Source organism: Oryzias latipes, chromosome 1 (assembly GCF_053564925.1).
Source record: "Oryzias latipes strain Hd-rR chromosome 1, Olatipes_Hd-rR_3.1".
NCBI classification, from domain to species: Eukaryota; Metazoa; Chordata; class Actinopteri; order Beloniformes; family Adrianichthyidae; genus Oryzias; species Oryzias latipes.
In genome coordinates, this window is record NC_136237.1 from 41,368,002 (window position 1) to 41,385,523 (window position 17,522).

Consider the following 17,522-nt stretch of genomic DNA (forward strand, 5'->3'; position numbering starts at 1 on the left):
TACAGCGGGGTCAGTGCTTTTAAGCGGGGCAGTACAGCGGGGTCAGTGCTTTTAAGCGGGGCAGTACAGCGGGGTCAGTGCTTTTAACCGGGGCAGTACAGCGGGGTCAGTGCTTTTAAGCGGGGCAGTACAGTGGGGTCAGTGCTTGATGTTCAGGGGAAGAGAAACAAAAAGAATTTGGTTTTCGGATGGTGCCAATAAACTGGTACCATACCCGCACAGGGCCATTGGACCATAAGAACTCAATAAAAACTATTGACTGCATGTGAGAAATGGTCTGAGTGAGTGTGATGTCATCCATAGAAAACGGTTTACTTTCAGCTCCAACAGAATGAAGTCGATTCAGTCGCCCCACTTTTGTGTTACGGACGCCGCCATGTTGGATCCAGACGTGGTCAGTAAGCGGTGATTGGTCTGAGACGGACTGAGTGAATGATTCTATGGTTTTGACAGTTTTGTGTTTTTGCGTTTCTTGCAACTGTTTTATGGGAAATAATACAGATCTAATTATTTAAACTCACTGATTGATCGACCATTTTTGGATTTAGAACACTCGTTCTGAATTTTGGCTTCTTTAAAATTTCTTGTTATAATGAACAGAATGAATGAAATAAAAATATAAATCTATTTAACTGTTGTTTTCCAATTTTCCTGTTTTGAGTTGGTCAGGTTCCAATGGGTGATGATCTGTGAGGCCTTGACTTGAGGCCCAACTCAAGTGGTGTAACTGGGACCCTCAGACTGGGCGGTAGGGCCAAACACATACACACCTGGTTTTGTGGAATCCTGATTGGATTATTCTTCTGAACTTGGCTCATGTGGAACTCATGAAACTGGACTTTGGTACCCTTAAATGGAAGATGGACAACAGAGTGAGCCCTTTGATGATATTCTGTTTGTTACAGATTCTGAAGACACATTCACTCGATGCATCTCAGTTCTTTGTCTGTTCTCATTGAGCAGAACATTTGCCGTGAGACAAATGTTAAGTTCTGGTCCTGGCCTGCTTCATGGTTTTTTATATTGAGGCTCCAATTTTACAACCGTTTTCTCCAATCAGGAGTGAGCTTGTTGAAGAGCCACACCCCTACCTCTTCTAAGCGAGCTACACAAAATCTGTCAATCAAACGTTTTGCATATTGGAGGAGGGGGGCAGAAGGCTCCACCTAGTTTTATTGAGGCGTCCTATTGGTCAATTTATAACTTGTATAACTTGAACTACAGAAAAAAAACGAGGATTATTAAGAAAATACAAAAACATGTCACTCAGTCCAGTTCTCAGATACAGTCAAATGTGAAAGCCCCACTGGTTTTAAAGTGTTACTTTTTACTTACAGAAAAAATTCTCAAGCAAATAACGTTTATTTTTCTTTTTAAAGTCAACATCTGGATGTAACACTGAAAATGGTTCAAACTGTGTCTTTGCTCATTTGTGTGGATGGATGGTTTTGACCTTTGAAATGATAGAGAAGAAAAAAAAGAGAGAGGAGGAGGATGACAAAGAGCAAAGCAGCATTAACTAAGACCCTTGACTGAGACCACATGTGTCAAACTCAGGCCTGGGAGCCAAATTTGGCCCCCAGTGTAATTATAAATGGCCCACGAGATCATATCAAATGTGCATTAGAGCTGGCCCGCGGTCGATACTGTACAGGTAATACTACAAACCCCACAATGCTTTGCAAGTACGTTGGCGTACAGTCGAAACTCGACTTCACTGGTTCATTTTGGCCCACTGTGAATTAGAGTTTGACACCCCTGACTTAGACAAAGGTCAGGTGTTATGTTGTCGTGGGGGCACACTGTCCTGCTTAACCCACCCCAACACAACAGTTCTGGTTGTCTTCCTGCAGAGTTGTAACCTTGAGTTATTTCTATTTATCCTGGCTTTGACGTGAACAGATATGAAGTTTGACACAAAAGCAGGCAGTCAGAGTTTGAGGGGGCTTGACAGCATCAACACAACCTTCAATTTCTATAAGGTATTCTTTATGTGTTTACAGTTTTTTACAGGTCGGGTCTCACAAACCAAGTGAACACAGAACAGGATCGGTGTATTTACTCAGTACAACATCAGCTGACATGTTGAGTTGAATAATCACTGGTGGTTTTATTGATTGTCCGTCAGCTTTCATGATCAGCCTGCTTTAGTCTGTCAGAACTTCCTGTAGTTTGATGTATTTGTCTTATTTTTCTCTGCTCTCACTCTGGTTTCTACAGAAAGATATCTGAAAGTCACATTCATGAACTTGCTGCCAAACAGAGCGGACAAATCAGCAGTAGAGCGGCTGTCCGGGTCTCTAATCCATCAAGTGCGATCTAAAGACTCGCCGCTTTGGCTCTGTTGTGACAAAACGTCACCATTAACAAATGAAGAACGGCCAAACGACGTTGGCAGATTGATGTTGGGTCCTCGACGGCGCTCCGCTCTGCTGCTGTGGTTCATTTGGTTTGTCACTGTCATTGTGTTCTTTTATCTGTTCATTTGGTTGTTCTGTTCTGGTTTCATTGAAATCAAATGAAACCAAATTCTAATTATAAAGCACTTTTCCTCCATATGTAACATATGTAAGTGTTTTGCATTTAAAAACATTTTACAGCTTCAAAAGAAAAAAACGAAAGTTGTAAACCACACACAATGCCCACAACCTCCCCTGACCCCCAAACTCACAAAATAATGAGGCATAAAATTATTTAGAAATAATATATAAACAAAATCTGGCATGATATTGAAATGTTAAAGTTTAAACTTTTAATGCTCCATGTTTGACAGTGGTCATGTTTAAGAGCAAGTGACTGTAGATGAGAACTGGACTGAGTGGCCCCTCCCTCCAGGGAGTTCCAAACAGGAAGTGGGCTCCAAGAAGCCAAAATCTCATAGACTTTTATAGAGAAATACAATGTTATTTCTCTGTTCATTGTATTGGTCAGAATAACCATTCTTGCTCTGATATAATTTTTTCATCATGTTCTTGATAATCATCTATATTTCATTATATTTTTTCTGCAGTTCAAGTCATAAACTGACCAATCCGATGCTCCAATAAAAGTGGGTGGAGCCTGCTGGCCCCCATGTCCAACTTTCCAAACATCTGATGGACAGATTTTTTGCGTAGCCCGCTATTAAAAGGGGTGTGGCCCTCCAACAAGCTCACCCCTCGTGGGGGCGACAGTGGCTCAGGTGGTTCAGCGGGTCGTCCAATGATCAAAGGGTCGGCGGTTCGATCCCACCAGCCAAAATGTCGTTGTGTCCTTGGACAAGACACTTCACCCTCCTTGCCACTGGTGTGTGAATGTGCATGAATGTCCCGGTGATGGTCAGAGGGGCCGTAGGCGCGAACTGGCAGCCACGCCTCTGTCAGTCTGCCCCAGGGCAGCTGTGGCTACAACAGTAGCTACCATCACCAAGTATGAATGAGGAGTGAATGAATAATGGACACACTGTAAGCGCTTTGAGTGTCTTGAAAAGCGCAGATAAATCCAATCCATTATTATTATTATTATTATTATTACCCCTGATTGTCAAGAGTGGTTGCCATGGAAACGCTCACTCAGGTTGACTCGGACACATAATGCTTACTGACAACGTCTGGCTACAGCATGGCGGCGTCTGTATTACAACTAATTGGACTATATTTGGTTGGAGCTGGAAGTAAACCGTTTCCTACGGATGACAACACACTCTCTCAGTCCAGTTCTGAGATACAGTCAATGGTCAGAAAAAAAAGCTCTGATGACTACAAATTACAAAATAAAAGCATGCGTGGTAATGATTTCAGCAAAACAGGAACAGAACCCAAATCATAGCTTTTTAAAAATCCTACAAACAAAATAAAAACTGAAATGGATCAAATTATTAACTGTCCATAAATACATACTATTAGAATTTCTTTAAATTTAAACATTTTCTTTTGATGTAAAAGCATTAACTTAATAAAATAATGTCTGCATATTAAGTTACTTTGAATACATGCAATATGAACATCTCAAAGAAATAAAGACTAAAGTCAATAAACACAACAAAAAGGTGAAAAAATGTCACTATTGTTCAGAAAACACTCCATCAGAATCAACTGCCTCAGTGTCAACCAGACATCAATTACTTTACAAACTGTAAAACTTCGTCTTTTGAGAACTTTAGAAAATGACAAGTAGCTTGAAAGGGGAGGGGGAGAAAGAAAAGGAGCTGACAGAGGAAAGACAGGACAGACTGCAGCTCTCAGCAGAGGCAGGCTGAGCCGTTGCCACGGTAACACTCTTCTCCTGTACAGAGTTGACATTTTTAAAGACTTGTTATCGTGACGATTATTTCGGGGATAATATCCTCCTTTGCGTCTGTTTTAGCTGCACTGCAGAAACATTTCGGGGACAAACCACCACTTCCCCTTTGAAGACATTCGATTGGACGGATAGTTTTAGGACCCCTTACTTGTCTTTTGGGGGACTTCGTATACTGTGAATGCTGGGTGGGGGGGCTGGAGTGATTCCTCCAGGGCAGAGGGGGGCAGAACCACTCCACTTCGCTCAGGTAGATCAGGAAGGAGCAATCGGAACCGTCCACCCCATAGAAGGCGTAGCACGGGTCTGACGTCCACCTGGCACGCATCCACTGCAGGAGCAGAGAGCAACATGTCTTTGTGAAGCACAGAGGGGAAAACGGTGAGGCAGCACTGAGAGAACCCTTCTAGCCGTTTAAAACAAAGAAAAAAGACAATGAAAATACATGGATGTAGCAAATCTGTTTAAAATAGTAATGCATGAATGAATTACATAATACAACTTTGATTCCATAATATTCCATTACATTTATTCATTCATTTTCGTTATTTAAACTCAGGGCTGCTGGAGCCTATCCCGGCCACTCGTGGATGACATCCTGGACAGATCGCCAGAGTGTTGCAGGGCCACAAATCACACACACTTACATGCACACCTAGGGACATCTTACAGTAACCAATGAACCTATGAAGCATGTTTTTGGACGGTGGGAGGAAGCCGCAGAAAACCCACGCAAGCACGGGGAGAACATGCAAACTCCAAACATGTTGTTGTTGTTCTGTTTCGGGTCCCTCAGCCGGGACTCGAACCATTGGCCTTCTTGCTGTGAGGCAGGAGTGCTAATCGCTTCGCCACAGTGCACGTATCTAGTCTTCTATGCAAACACATCTAAAAACCTTTATCAAACAAATCCTCAAAGGGTAAACACCTGTGCTCGGGTCTTGAATGTTAACATGCCTCAGGGGTTAGGGTAAAAACAGAGGCAACAGCCCATCAACAAAAGGGCCGAAAAGCACCTCATTAAGAGCAAAAGAATAACATTTATTTCTCAATATCTACTTCAAGCAATCAAATAAGAATGATGCACAAAAACAAAACAGTCATCAGTTATACTTATATAATTCCACACCTGTTGCACTGTAACCATTTTATTATATAATTTATCATTATTCAGTTCATAACGTTTTATCAGAAAGAGTTAAGAATCCTTAAGTATCAATAAATCACATGAAAAAGATAAATTACTTAATTATTATATAAAAAATAGACATAACTCTATTTTATAAATCAACATAGCACATGCAGATCAGTTATCTAAAATATATGCAGATTATTTTTATTAGAAAAATCATGACTATGATTAAAAAAACACTATATCAGAACAAATAGACATAACTGTTTCAGAAATCTTCATAGCATGTGCAGATCAAGTATCAAAAACACAAATGCAGTATATTTTTTCATTAGAACATTCACGAATATAATTAAACATAACACTGTTTCCGTTAACATGATATTCAATAATGCATTATAGCGTGAATAATTGTTATTTATTGAAGAAATCCCTTTGCAAAGACTAAGAATAAGGGTTGAGGGGTAAAAACCTGAGACTGTCGATGAACTTACTTTGTCTTGTGACCTTCTATAGTTTTATTCTTGCATGTTTTTCCACCTTCAAAGCTTCATCGTTTAGTTGTTTTTGGTTTAACTGTAACACACCACTGAAGAAACTCACATCTACTTTTCCGGGACACTCTGGATAGCGGTTGTCTCTGGGTATGTCGCACTGGCTCGAGGTTCCGTCTCTCACCACTGAAACAGGAAAAATATTTAGGAATTAGTTTTAGAAAACGTCCTCAGTAACAGTTGTCACAGACCAGGATCCACCGCCGACATTTTCTACGCTAGACCGTCTCCGTGAGGCTCCCGGCGCTTGCTTACGCTGGTCGATGAGGCTTTTAGGGACACTGCTTATCCACAAATGGGCCACATATTTAGGAATTATAAAATGTACAATCTACAAGTGACCAATCAGGAACATCTTTGGACTGTGGGAGGAGCCTGGTGGGAGAGAACTGGGCTGAGTGAATGTGGCGTCATCCGTAGAAAATGGAATACCTCCAGCTCCAACTAAATTTAGTCAAAAAAGTCGCCATTTTTTCACAGACACCACAATGTTGGAGTAAGAAGACGTCAGTAAGCAGTGATTGGTCTGAGTCATTGTTTCTATAGCAACCATCTCACCAATAAGGAGTGGGTTTGTTGGAAGGCAATACCCCTTCCACTTGAAAGCGGGCTACATGAAATCTATCAAACGTTTTGAATGTGGGGGCCATCAGCTCCACCTACTTTTATCAAGCCATCTGATTGGCCAGTTTATCACTTAAACTAAAAAAAAAGTATCATTAAAAAAAAAGATCATTGATAATATGTCATAAAAAAAAAACGGATCGTAGCCAGAAGGGTTCTTCTCACCAATAGAATGACTGAGTTGTTTATTTCTCTATAGAAGTCTATGGGGTTTTGGTTTCTCTGAGCCACTTCCTGTTTGGAACAGCAGGTGGGAGGGGCCACTCAGTCCAGTTCTCATTTACAGTCAATGGATGAGCTACGGAAAACCTATGAATGCATAGAAAAGTTCAAACCAGGACTTTCGAGGAGAATCTTCTCGCTCCATCAGTGAAGCCCCACAGTTGTATTTTAAAGACAAAGCGATGCCGTTCCTGCATTGACTCAACGTCACTGCTTCATTATCTGGCTTGGAAGCTTTATCGCTTCAATATGGCTCTAAAGTGAATATTTATTGCCCAAGCAAAGATGAGAACTGGAACAGCAATCAGTCACTGTAATATTACCTATCAGCTCATTAGGCCGCATGAAAGCTCCCTTCAAAGTAAAAGCTTCATTCTTCAAATTAATGGATTCACACGTAAGTTGTTGGATCAATAGAGGTCACGGTGTCGTCCAGACGCTATCCAGGTTTTGTCTTCACATCGTCACCCATAGGAAGGAGCTTCATGACGCTCATTACTCCAGCACGGCATCATATCTGCTCTGCTGGGGAGGGAACGGTCTGAATCCCTGCTGCAGTGGTGTCTTCACTAAGTTCACTAGCTTAGTTAACGAAGAGGATAGAGGAGCAGCTTCAGTTTCTTGTTCTTTCCTTTCAAATGTTCCGTCTTATCTCTCTCAGGTTCCGTCGGTTTCCATTAGCCTAATGAAAAAGAGACATTTCTCCACATCTTCCCTGGGGGGGTTCTCTGCTCTCCCTCCCGACTGAAATCATGCTCAGAGCTGTCTACAAATATGATTACAGCAGCAACAATGGAAAATGTGGCCATTTAACCAGATAAAGGCACGACTCGTGTCCCTGCGAGTCAATCCATAAAAGCCTCGTCAGTGCTGGAAGGAGGGAAAGTTTTAATCATGTCATCTCCGGCTCCATTTCCACTCGCTCACGCCTGACAACAAGACAAATAAACTGCTGCTGAGCACTTTGATGATAGCGTCTGCCAGCACTGCGGTGCTGCGCTTTGATTAGAGAAAAACAATGTTTTCATTTTGACTTCAATTTCACTGTCTCCCTTCAGAGAGGAAGACGCAGCGCTCATTTTCTCCTAAGGATTGCACTTGAGGAAAACACGCCCACCGCTGCTTTGGTTTGATCAGAAGTCTGCAGAAACACGTCAACAGAAACGACAGCGATGCAGACACACAAGAAAACAAGCTGGAGCCTAAATCTTTAGAGGTTTGAAGTTATGGTGATCAAAAGATGGAACAGCTCAGTGTCCTAACAGATTTTTGGATTGTGTCTCTATTTGGACACAAAATGAAATTTTATTTAAGTGGAATTTGTGTCAGAGCATCAGAGTTACATGTTTGTCTCATTTTTTACTCCTGAAGATTTTCCTGGAGAGAGAAGAGGATTTCCTTTAGCATAAGCTGAAAATGTGGTAAAAACTACTAATAAAGATGTAACTCCGTTGATATATAAGGCAAAGAAATCCTGTATATCAGTGGTCTCCAACCACCGGGCTGCGGACCGGTAGCGGTCCGTGGATCAATTGGCACCTGGCCGCAGAAGATATAATTAATCACGCCTGGTTCTTTTTTTCTTTTTCTTTTAAGCTACACCTTCGATCACTTCGATGACTACATTTGGACGATCTTTTATTCTGAAAAAAATTGGTTTTGAAAATCGACCGGAAATGGCTACATGTCAGTCATTTGAGCCATAAAAGTAGTTCGGCGGCGGCGTGCTAAATGAGAAAAGTTGTATGTGGAAACGTTTCCTTGCAAACGGATAAGGGATCAGTGCAGGGGCAAGAACATATGGAAGCACGGCGATGACTTTAAGACAAAAAAACAACAACAGTAGGACGCCAGGAGTCCTGCTTAAATTTGGATTTACGGCAACAGGTGATTTCCCACACGGAGCCTGTTTTTACATCATACTCACAACATTCATTGGCAGAATATGTTACTACAGATGGATGTTCCACTGGTTTTATCTGTTGTTATTAATAATATTTAAACATTTGATTTTTGTGATGATCAGAGTTTTTTTTTTTTTTTTTTAAATCAGACCAAAATTAAGCATCCCCGGCAACTCCCACCCCTTTCTGCCGGGCTGCGGTAAAATCCCCATGGGATGAGCGGTCCGCAGCCACATAAAGATTGGGGAACACTGCTGTATATAAACATTCACATCATATGTGAAAGCTGCATTAGAGCCTTTTCTCAGTGTCCTAATCCAAAATTTCCTTTCAAACCCATTGGATGTAATTTGGTCCATGTTTTATGCCCTGTAGTGCATCATTATTCCACTAGGGGCAGTAGAAGGGCTTTTCCTGAACATTTTAAAATGGTTTCTTCTATGAAATCTCAAAATATGATAGAGTATTTGGGTTACAACAAAAGAATGAAAAAAAAAAGAGAATAAAGTCATTAAATGACAAGAAAAAAGTCCTGCAGTTATTAGAAAAAGTTAACATTTTTCAAGATTAAAATAGTACAATTATCTGAAAAAAGAAAATATGTTACAAAAATAAAATTAGAAAAAATTGGGAAAATAGTAAGAAAGTTGTGCTGTTTTGAAAATAAATTGTAATTTTATTAATATAAAACACAAGTTTACAAAAAAAGGTAAAGCTGCTTCAACGAGATTCTTCAGCATTTTGAAGTCCGTCTAATTTTTCTAAATCTACAATCTAAATCAGATAATGTTCGATTTTCTGAGCTGAAACAGTTTTAAAGGGCTTTTATCATGCAAAATAACTTTTAGAGCTTTTTAGTGTATTATATTGTTAATTCATCACAAAAAAACAACCCGAAGCGGTAAGTCTGCACTGTAAACTAACATTATTGTTGGCAAAAACTCTCCAAATCACTCAGCAGTCATAGTTGATACTATCTACATCACATCAAAAACATATATGTTTAATGGATTTTATCAAGGGTCTTCAAAACAAGCTAAACTCTGCCATGGAGGAAACTGGATCTTCACCTCTGGTGTGCACCATGCTGCTCTGCAGAATTTGCTCCACCCTGACGGCCATGTTGGAGACGTTCTGGGCGATAGCTTGGATCCTCTCCACCAGGCCAGCTGGCTGAAACCTGCAAAAACAAACAGACTGAAGCCTAGAAAACAATGGCTGCTAACACTTGTTGTCACAGACTTCAGCCATTTGAAACAACTCTGTTATAGTTTCTTTTAGTTTCTATTTCCACCGTTTATGCTCTCATTCATCAGTCCGTTCCCGTTCCTGACGTTTCTTCTGCGTCCACATTTTCTCCTCTTTTCCGTCCTTTTTCTAACGTCTCAACAGAAGTGTCGTTGGCTGGAAACACAGAGTGGTCGACACTTGGTGGGAGCGTGAAATAGACATTGACCTGAACCGATAAAACCACTTCCTCTGCGTGGCGACAGACTTCCCATTCACTCCCCAAAATCCAGGTGGGGTTTTCTTTCAGCCTCCGTCTGTTTGTCTGTTGATAACAGCAGATCCATTCACAAAACTCTCATAGGTACACTTTATACATTTATCAACTAAATGTACAGTATGTCCCATGATGTCACGTGACTGAAACTGTGAAACTAAATGCATGTTTTGTTGGAATATTGCAATTATTAAAATTAACTTCATAAGAAACGTTCCTTGTTCGAAACTGTGTCCACATTTCCCAAGAAAAAAAAAAGAAACTGTGAAACCTGAATGTTTTATCTGGGCAACATTTATTTCTAGGCAAAACTACTAAATGTAAAAACACAAATTTAGGGTTACACGTTCAATTTAACCCTTATTTTGTGTCTGGGTATCACATGTATCACAAAAGACCAACTTTTCATACGTGGAAAATGTACGTAGTGGCGGTGTGACACGGCCTTAAAGTCAGGTGGCGTCTGCAAGCTTTATTAACGGCTCTGCGACCCCTGTAACCCTCCTCTACAAGTCTCTGCATCTGTTTCATTCAGCATATTACAAGAAAACTGCCAATAGAATCACTATTTCAGGTCAGCAGCTCCCTGCTGAAGAAAAATATGCTAGAATATGAAATAAGGTGTACATAAGTTATTTGATTAGATCACAGGAGCTGAAAAATGCACATTACAGAGGCCACATAATGGTTTTTACATTTATGATCCTGTGGAAAAGGACGGAGCTTCAGCCCATTTTATGTCAACGGGAGGACTTCTTAGAGAAACGCTCACATAAGTCTAATAGCAGTGATTGATCTGTTGGTAAACTGCTTCAGCACTTCTGCTGACCCGGCACCTTGGCGATGCTCTGATCAATAAACAAGAGGGCAGAATCTGTGGGTTTTCATTTTGACTGGCAACGACTGGCCACCGGCCCAACGGCCTCAGAAAAACGCTCGCGGCGCCATTAAGGAGAAGCTCGCGTCGCTGCTCAGCAGAGTCTGAGGAAAAGAGGAAAAACTGATGACTGCAAAAAATAAATAAACAAATACAAGGCTGTTTACCTGCAGCACCGTCAAACCTCTCTCACCAAGCAGCGGCTGTTCGCACCATCAGGTTCTCAAAAACTGTTTACAGAAAACGATAAAAGTCTGATTCTCAGTTCCTGCACATTAGCATCTAAATGCAACGAGAAAAGTTAGATAATACACATTTCTGCACCTTGGTCCAAAATTTAAAAAGAGCAGGTTTGTCCAAATGGTCCAAAAGGTCAGAAGAAGGGTGAACTATCTTTCAAAATAAGAGCTTAAAAAAAGGGAGATGTCCCATCATTGCAGCGATCTAACAATTGACAACAATTATTGTGATTTTCATCATTCACTGGTGAAATTTGTATTTGCTATTCTAGAAAAACACGAGTTCACAAACATTATTATGACTCATTTCTGTCACAGTCTAACATATGAACTCCAAAGGAAGACTTTTAGGGATCAGTTTGCAAATGCAGGTAATTAAATAAGTTCAAACATATGCACAAAGGGGCTTTTTTGGTTTCGTATTACTCAAAATGTACTCATTTCTATGATAAGCGTTAAAAAGTTGCATATTTATTTGGAGATATACTATAGATTTGCAACTGGCAGAAAGATTAACTGTCCAATTCTAGCATTTTCCCTCTTCACTCTCATTTTAAGGGCTAAGAGGAAGTGGTGAACTGGGAGTGATCTTCAAAGGCAGCTGAATGATGAAGGACCTATTAAAAAGATTTCAGAAGGAAAAAAAAAACCATAAGCAGGAAATTGGACTCCAGAAAACCATCCAGAGTAGTTTTATTGCTTAAAGCTCTATTTTGTTCGCCAAAAAAGGTTTCCTATTTTTCAGATATCCAGAGACTTTAGTGTCTTATGTGATGAAGCAGTTTCCCTTTTGTTAGATGATACTGTAGACAGATCATCAGACTCAACCAGCGATATTCTCTCAACACACTTGGTTTTCCTCGATAGATGCGGTAATTTACTGTCACCTGTCAATCTCTTTTCTTGTGCTAAGCATCCAAAAGGGGTGGGACGTCTGCAGCCTTAAGCAGGTTGACCCTCTGGTATCCATACATCCACCCTTAGGTGTTGTATCGGTGTTTGCTACGACCTGCTGCACGCAGCTAGTCTGTAGAAAACATATACATAAACATTTTCTCTGCGGCCTTCATATTTCTGGCGTGCGCCGAGGAGGTTTCTCACCTGCAGATAGCCTGTGTCCACCCATAAGGACAGTTGGGATTAAGGCTGCAGCTACCAAAACATGCAAGCTTCACTCTCCATGGTACAAAAAAAATGTAACGACCTCTTCAGAGACATGTGCCCCTTGACTTGGCTTGTTTTAGGATTGTATCCAAAAACATCCAGGCTCTTATTATCACACCTGTTGCATTGTAGGCTGAGAGTAAACATTTCGATTTGATCAATGACATTTGGCTAAAATGTCACTGCTTTACAGGCAACATTCGTCCCTGATAATCCATTATAGTCAGATACCTAAGAAACACATTTCTTGTTCACGAATTTTCAGATTTTATCACTATTTCCCATCATTATCAGCTGTGTCATTTTTCCCCCTGTAACCCTTGTTCTATCCTAGGCACTTTAACATTGGGAGTTGGGTCATCTAGACCCACTAGACCAGGGGTGTCAAACTAATTTTCACCGAGGGCCACTTCAGCGTAGTGGTTGTCCTCAAAGGGCCAGATATAACTTATACATGTAACTAAATGTAATGAAAAATAAATGTAACTACTCCTTAATGTTAAAAAACTCATTTATTTATTTATTTATTATAACTTTTAAAATGACAATTACAGTTGCATAGTAAACATATGTTTGCTTATTACTCTAGCATAAATCCTTTTACATTTGATTCTGTCAGGTTAGGTTATGTGGACAGTGTTTAAGTCCTAATGTATAGTTGCCCAACCTGATATGTCAAGTCCGATTCCCCCTAGATATGAATAAATACACACCAATTTTTATTTTTTATTTTAAGAAATGAAAAACTTTTATGCTTTTGCGGGCCACATAAAATGACATGGAGGGCCACATTTGGCCCGCGGGCCTTGAGTTTGACACATGTGCACTAGACAGTGCGCTGAACCTTTTTTCTTCAATGATTTGTGATCTTCACTGGTGTCCATGGATTCCATGAAATCTCTCCACCTTTATCCACCTTTGTCATGGTAGGGAGAACACGTCAACGTAAGGGTGGGGTCATAGGATAGTACAAGGTTTAATAGTCACTCAAAAATATATAAAAATCATTCAAAGACTTTGACTTTCGAGGTGATCATTTGAAGGTGTGTGAAATAAATAAACAGGTCACAAAAAAAGGTGGCACTCTAAACTTGAATGTTTGATGCTTATACCACGGTCCGGGGGGATTCTCGATTCTGATTGGCTGCTGGGTGTGCATTAAAAGGTGATAAAGCACAGTGATAACAGCACGCGCCAAAAAAGTAGGCCCGGTCACATGGCTTAAATGTTCTGTATCACTGCGCTGTCTTCTTAAAAACAATCTTTATCTTTATCATCTGGACAAAAACAGGCATTAAGAGGTGAACTTTCTCTCTGATCTGACGTTTCTTTAACCCATCGTGATCATCAGCATAGATATCGATCTCCTTTGCCGCTGCACTCAAGGTCTGCGCCGGCAGAGCCAGCAAAGGGCCTCGCACCACGTAACAAATAGTCCACTTTTTGTGAAAAAAGCCATCCAAACCATAAGAATGACACGATTGAAGGACTAAAAACTGTTTGAATATTTATTTCTTTTGTAAGAGACCATGGTACTAGTGGATTATTGGCCTTCGAAGTCTGCATTAAAAAAACGCCCGACGCAGAGGACGGTTTCTTACGCACCTGTTAACAGGTATGTAGCTCCTCTCTTTAGGAGCGCCACCTGTCTCAGGTTTGATGCCTTTTCCCAATGTTTTGGCTCCTTCCATAGGAGGATTTAGTTTAGGGCAGGGGTCGGCAACCCGAAATGTTGAAAGAGCCAACTTGGACGAAAAAAACAAAAAACAAACATGTCTGGAGCCGCAAAATATTAAAAGGCAACACATGCAATATGTATCTATATTAGCTATATTAGCCTACTATCAAAATGACTAAGTTGCTACAAATACATAATGAGCATTAACAATTAAATGTTTGCCCTGCAGTGCATTCTGGGGAGAACGACGCGTCACGTGACTGCTCTGTTGTGGAAGTTTAACTTCATTACAATATCAATGAATTATGTTTCATTGCTTTGATAAAATTAAAGAAATGCAATAAAAAAATCCGGTTTTTGATGTCATTTTTATTTTGACGATTCAAACAAAAAACAATAAAATGGAACGTGCGTGCCCCATGACAGTCAGCTTACGCTCAAATGACAGAACAGCTTCAAGCATTTGCGGCGCCTGCAGACTTTCATTCAGCTGTTTAGGTGGCTTGTCACAGTCTTATCCACCAAAAAGTGCAGCTTTTCCAGCCACAGTCTCCTCCAGTTGCGGGTAGTTCAGGTCTTTGCTTTTCAGGAATGTTTTCACGTGTTCTAAACAGACGACAAAGCGACGCAAAACGTCACCCCTGGACAGCCATCGGACTGTGTTGTGCAGCAGGAGATCAAAATATTCGCTTTCAACTTCATCAAGCAATGCACAGAACTGACGGTGGATCCTTTATATCAGCCACCTGCCTAGCGGTCCGCTAAAAGTTTCCTCATCTCTGAGACTGTTTGGAGTCGTGCGTATGGGCCACGGACAGTTCTCCAGCGCTGCCAGTTGATTGACAGCTCAACTTTTTGAGAGCGTGGCTCCTGTATTTCCCGCTGTAAGTGACGTACCTGCTGAGCGTTACAATATTTATTCTACGCATTTCTTACAGCATTGGAAAACATTAAGAATGTTTGTGTCTTGTTTTTCCTCCTTCTTTCTCTTTCGGCTTTTCCCATCAGGGGTCGCCACAGCGAATCATCCTTTTCCACCTCACTCTATCATGGACATCTTCTACCCTAACATTAGCCAACTTCATGTCCTCTGTCAAGACATCCATGTATCTCCTCTTTGGCCGTCCTCTTGCCCTCCTGCCAGGCAGCTCCATCTCCAACATCCTTCTACCAATATATCCACTATCCCTCCTCTGAACATGTCCAAACCATCTCAGTCTGGCTTCTCTGACTTTGTCGCTAACACAGGCAACATGAGCCGTCCCTCTGATGTACTCGTTCCTTATCCTGTCTAACCTGGTCACTCCTAAGGAGAACCTCAACATCTTCATCTCCGCTACCTCCATCTCAGCCTCTTGTCTCTGTCTCACTGCTACCGTCTCTAACCCATAGAGCAGAGCTGGTCTCACCACTGTCTTGTACACCTTTCCTTTGAGTCTTGCTGGCACTCTTCTGTCACACAACACTCCTGACACTTTCCTCCACCCGCTCCAACCTGCCTGCACTCGCCTCTTCACCTCTTTTCCACAATCCCCATCACACTGAACTGTTGACCCCAAGTACTTAAACTCCTGCACCTTCTTCACATCAGCCCCCTGTAACCTAACGCTTCCACCTTGATCCCTCTCGTTCAGACACATGTATTCTGTCTTACTACGACTGACCTTCATGCCTCTTCTTTCCAGAGCAAACCTCCACCTCTCTAGCTGTTCCTCCACCTGCTCTCTACTCTCACTGCAAATTACAATGTCATCCGCAAACATCATTGTCCAGGGAGATTCCTGTCTTACCTCGTCTGTCAGCCTGTCCATCAGAATAGCAAACAAAAAAGGACTCAAAGCTGATCCTTGGTGTAGTCCCACCTCCACCTTGAACTCCTCTGTCTGACCTACAGCACATCTCACCACCGTCATACTTCTCTCATACATGTCCTGAACTACTCTGACATACTTCTCTGCCACTCCAGACGACCTCATACAGTACCACAGCTCCTCCCTCGGTACCCTGTCATACGCCTTCTCTAAATCTACGAACACACAATGCAGCTCCTTCTGACCTTCTCTGTACTTTTCCATCAACATTCTCAAAGCAAAAATGGCATCAGTGGTGCTCTTACGGGGCATGAAACCATACTGCTGCTCACAAATCCCCACCTTCTTCCTAAGCCTGGCTTCCACTACTCTTTCCCACAGCTTCATTGTGTGGCTCATCAACTTTATTCCTCTATAGTTGCTGCAGTTCTGCGTGTCACCCTTGTTCTTAAAGATCGGAACCAGAACGCTTCTCCTCCATTCCTCAGGCATCTTCTCACTCTCTAAAATCCTATTGAACAACCTCGTTAGAAATTCCACTGCTGTCTCTCCTAAGCACTTCCATACCTCCACAGGTAGGTCATCAGGACCAACGGCCTTTCCGCTCTTCATCCTTTTCAGAGCCTTCCTAACCTCATCCTTTCCAATCTCTGCTACTTCCTGCTCCACAACAACCACATCTTCCTCCCTTCTTTCCCTGTCATTTTCCACGTTCATCAGCTCCTCAAAATACTCCTTCCATCTTTTCTGTACACTCTCCTGGGTTGTTAGCACCTTTCCATCTCTGTCCTTAATCACCCTTATCTGTTGCACGTCCTTCCCATCTCTGTCTCTCTGTCTGGCTAGCCTGTACAAGTCCTTTTCTCCTTCCTTTGTGTCTAACCTGTCATATAGCTCATCGTAAGCCTTCTGTTTGGCCTTTGCCACCTCTCTCTTCACTCTACGCTGCGCTTCCTTGTACTCCTGTCTACCTTCCTCAGTCCTTTCTACATCCCACTTCCTTTTAGCCAACCTCTTCCTCTGGACGCATTCCTGTACTTCCTCATTCCACCACCAAGTCTCTTTACCGTCTTTCCTCTTTCCAGATGACACACCTAGCACCTTCCTACCTGTTTCCCTGATAATCTCTGCTGTAGTTTCCCAGTCATCTGGAAGCTCATCCTGACCACCCAGGACCTGCCTCAACTTCTGCCTAAATTTCTCACAAGTTTCTTCATTCTGTAGCTTCCACCACTTGGTCTTCTTTTCTGTTTGTTTTTCCTCCTACAGAAACCATATTAAAACAAAAAATATATTTCTGTCCCCCATCTTTTTACATTTTCAAACCTTTTTGAAAATGCTCCAGGGAGCCACTAGGGCAGCGCTAAAGAGCCGCATGGGGCTCCTGAGCCGCGGGTTGCCGACCCCCGGTCTAGGGCTTATTGAAGGGAGGCGTAACTAAAGTGAAACGTTTGGTTTTGGCAGGTTGTGCTGTTTTCAGCTGTTAGCCTTCAGGTCGTTTTCCTGAGACAAACGTTTTGTGACTCTGGGAGCAG

General features: G+C 41.7%; 1 protein-coding gene across 3 annotated transcripts in view; it reads right to left on the minus strand.

The window, feature by feature from the left end:
• Window positions 1-17,522, minus strand: part of LOC101173907 (alpha-1,6-mannosylglycoprotein 6-beta-N-acetylglucosaminyltransferase B) — a 169,874-nt gene that overhangs the window by 68,007 nt on the left and 84,345 nt on the right. For 2 of the 3 annotated variants that reach the window (XM_078954488.1, XM_078954486.1), the window contains exons 4-7: window positions 9,785-9,894; window positions 6,014-6,090; window positions 4,430-4,609; window positions 771-848 (exon numbers count right to left, since the gene is read on the minus strand). In XM_078954488.1, the coding sequence (XP_078810614.1) occupies window positions 771-848; window positions 4,430-4,609; window positions 6,014-6,090; window positions 9,785-9,894 (445 nt within the window). The remainder of the gene's footprint in view (window positions 1-770; window positions 849-4,429; window positions 4,610-6,013; window positions 6,091-9,784; window positions 9,895-17,522) is intronic. The other variant, XM_078954487.1, reaches the window with a different exon arrangement.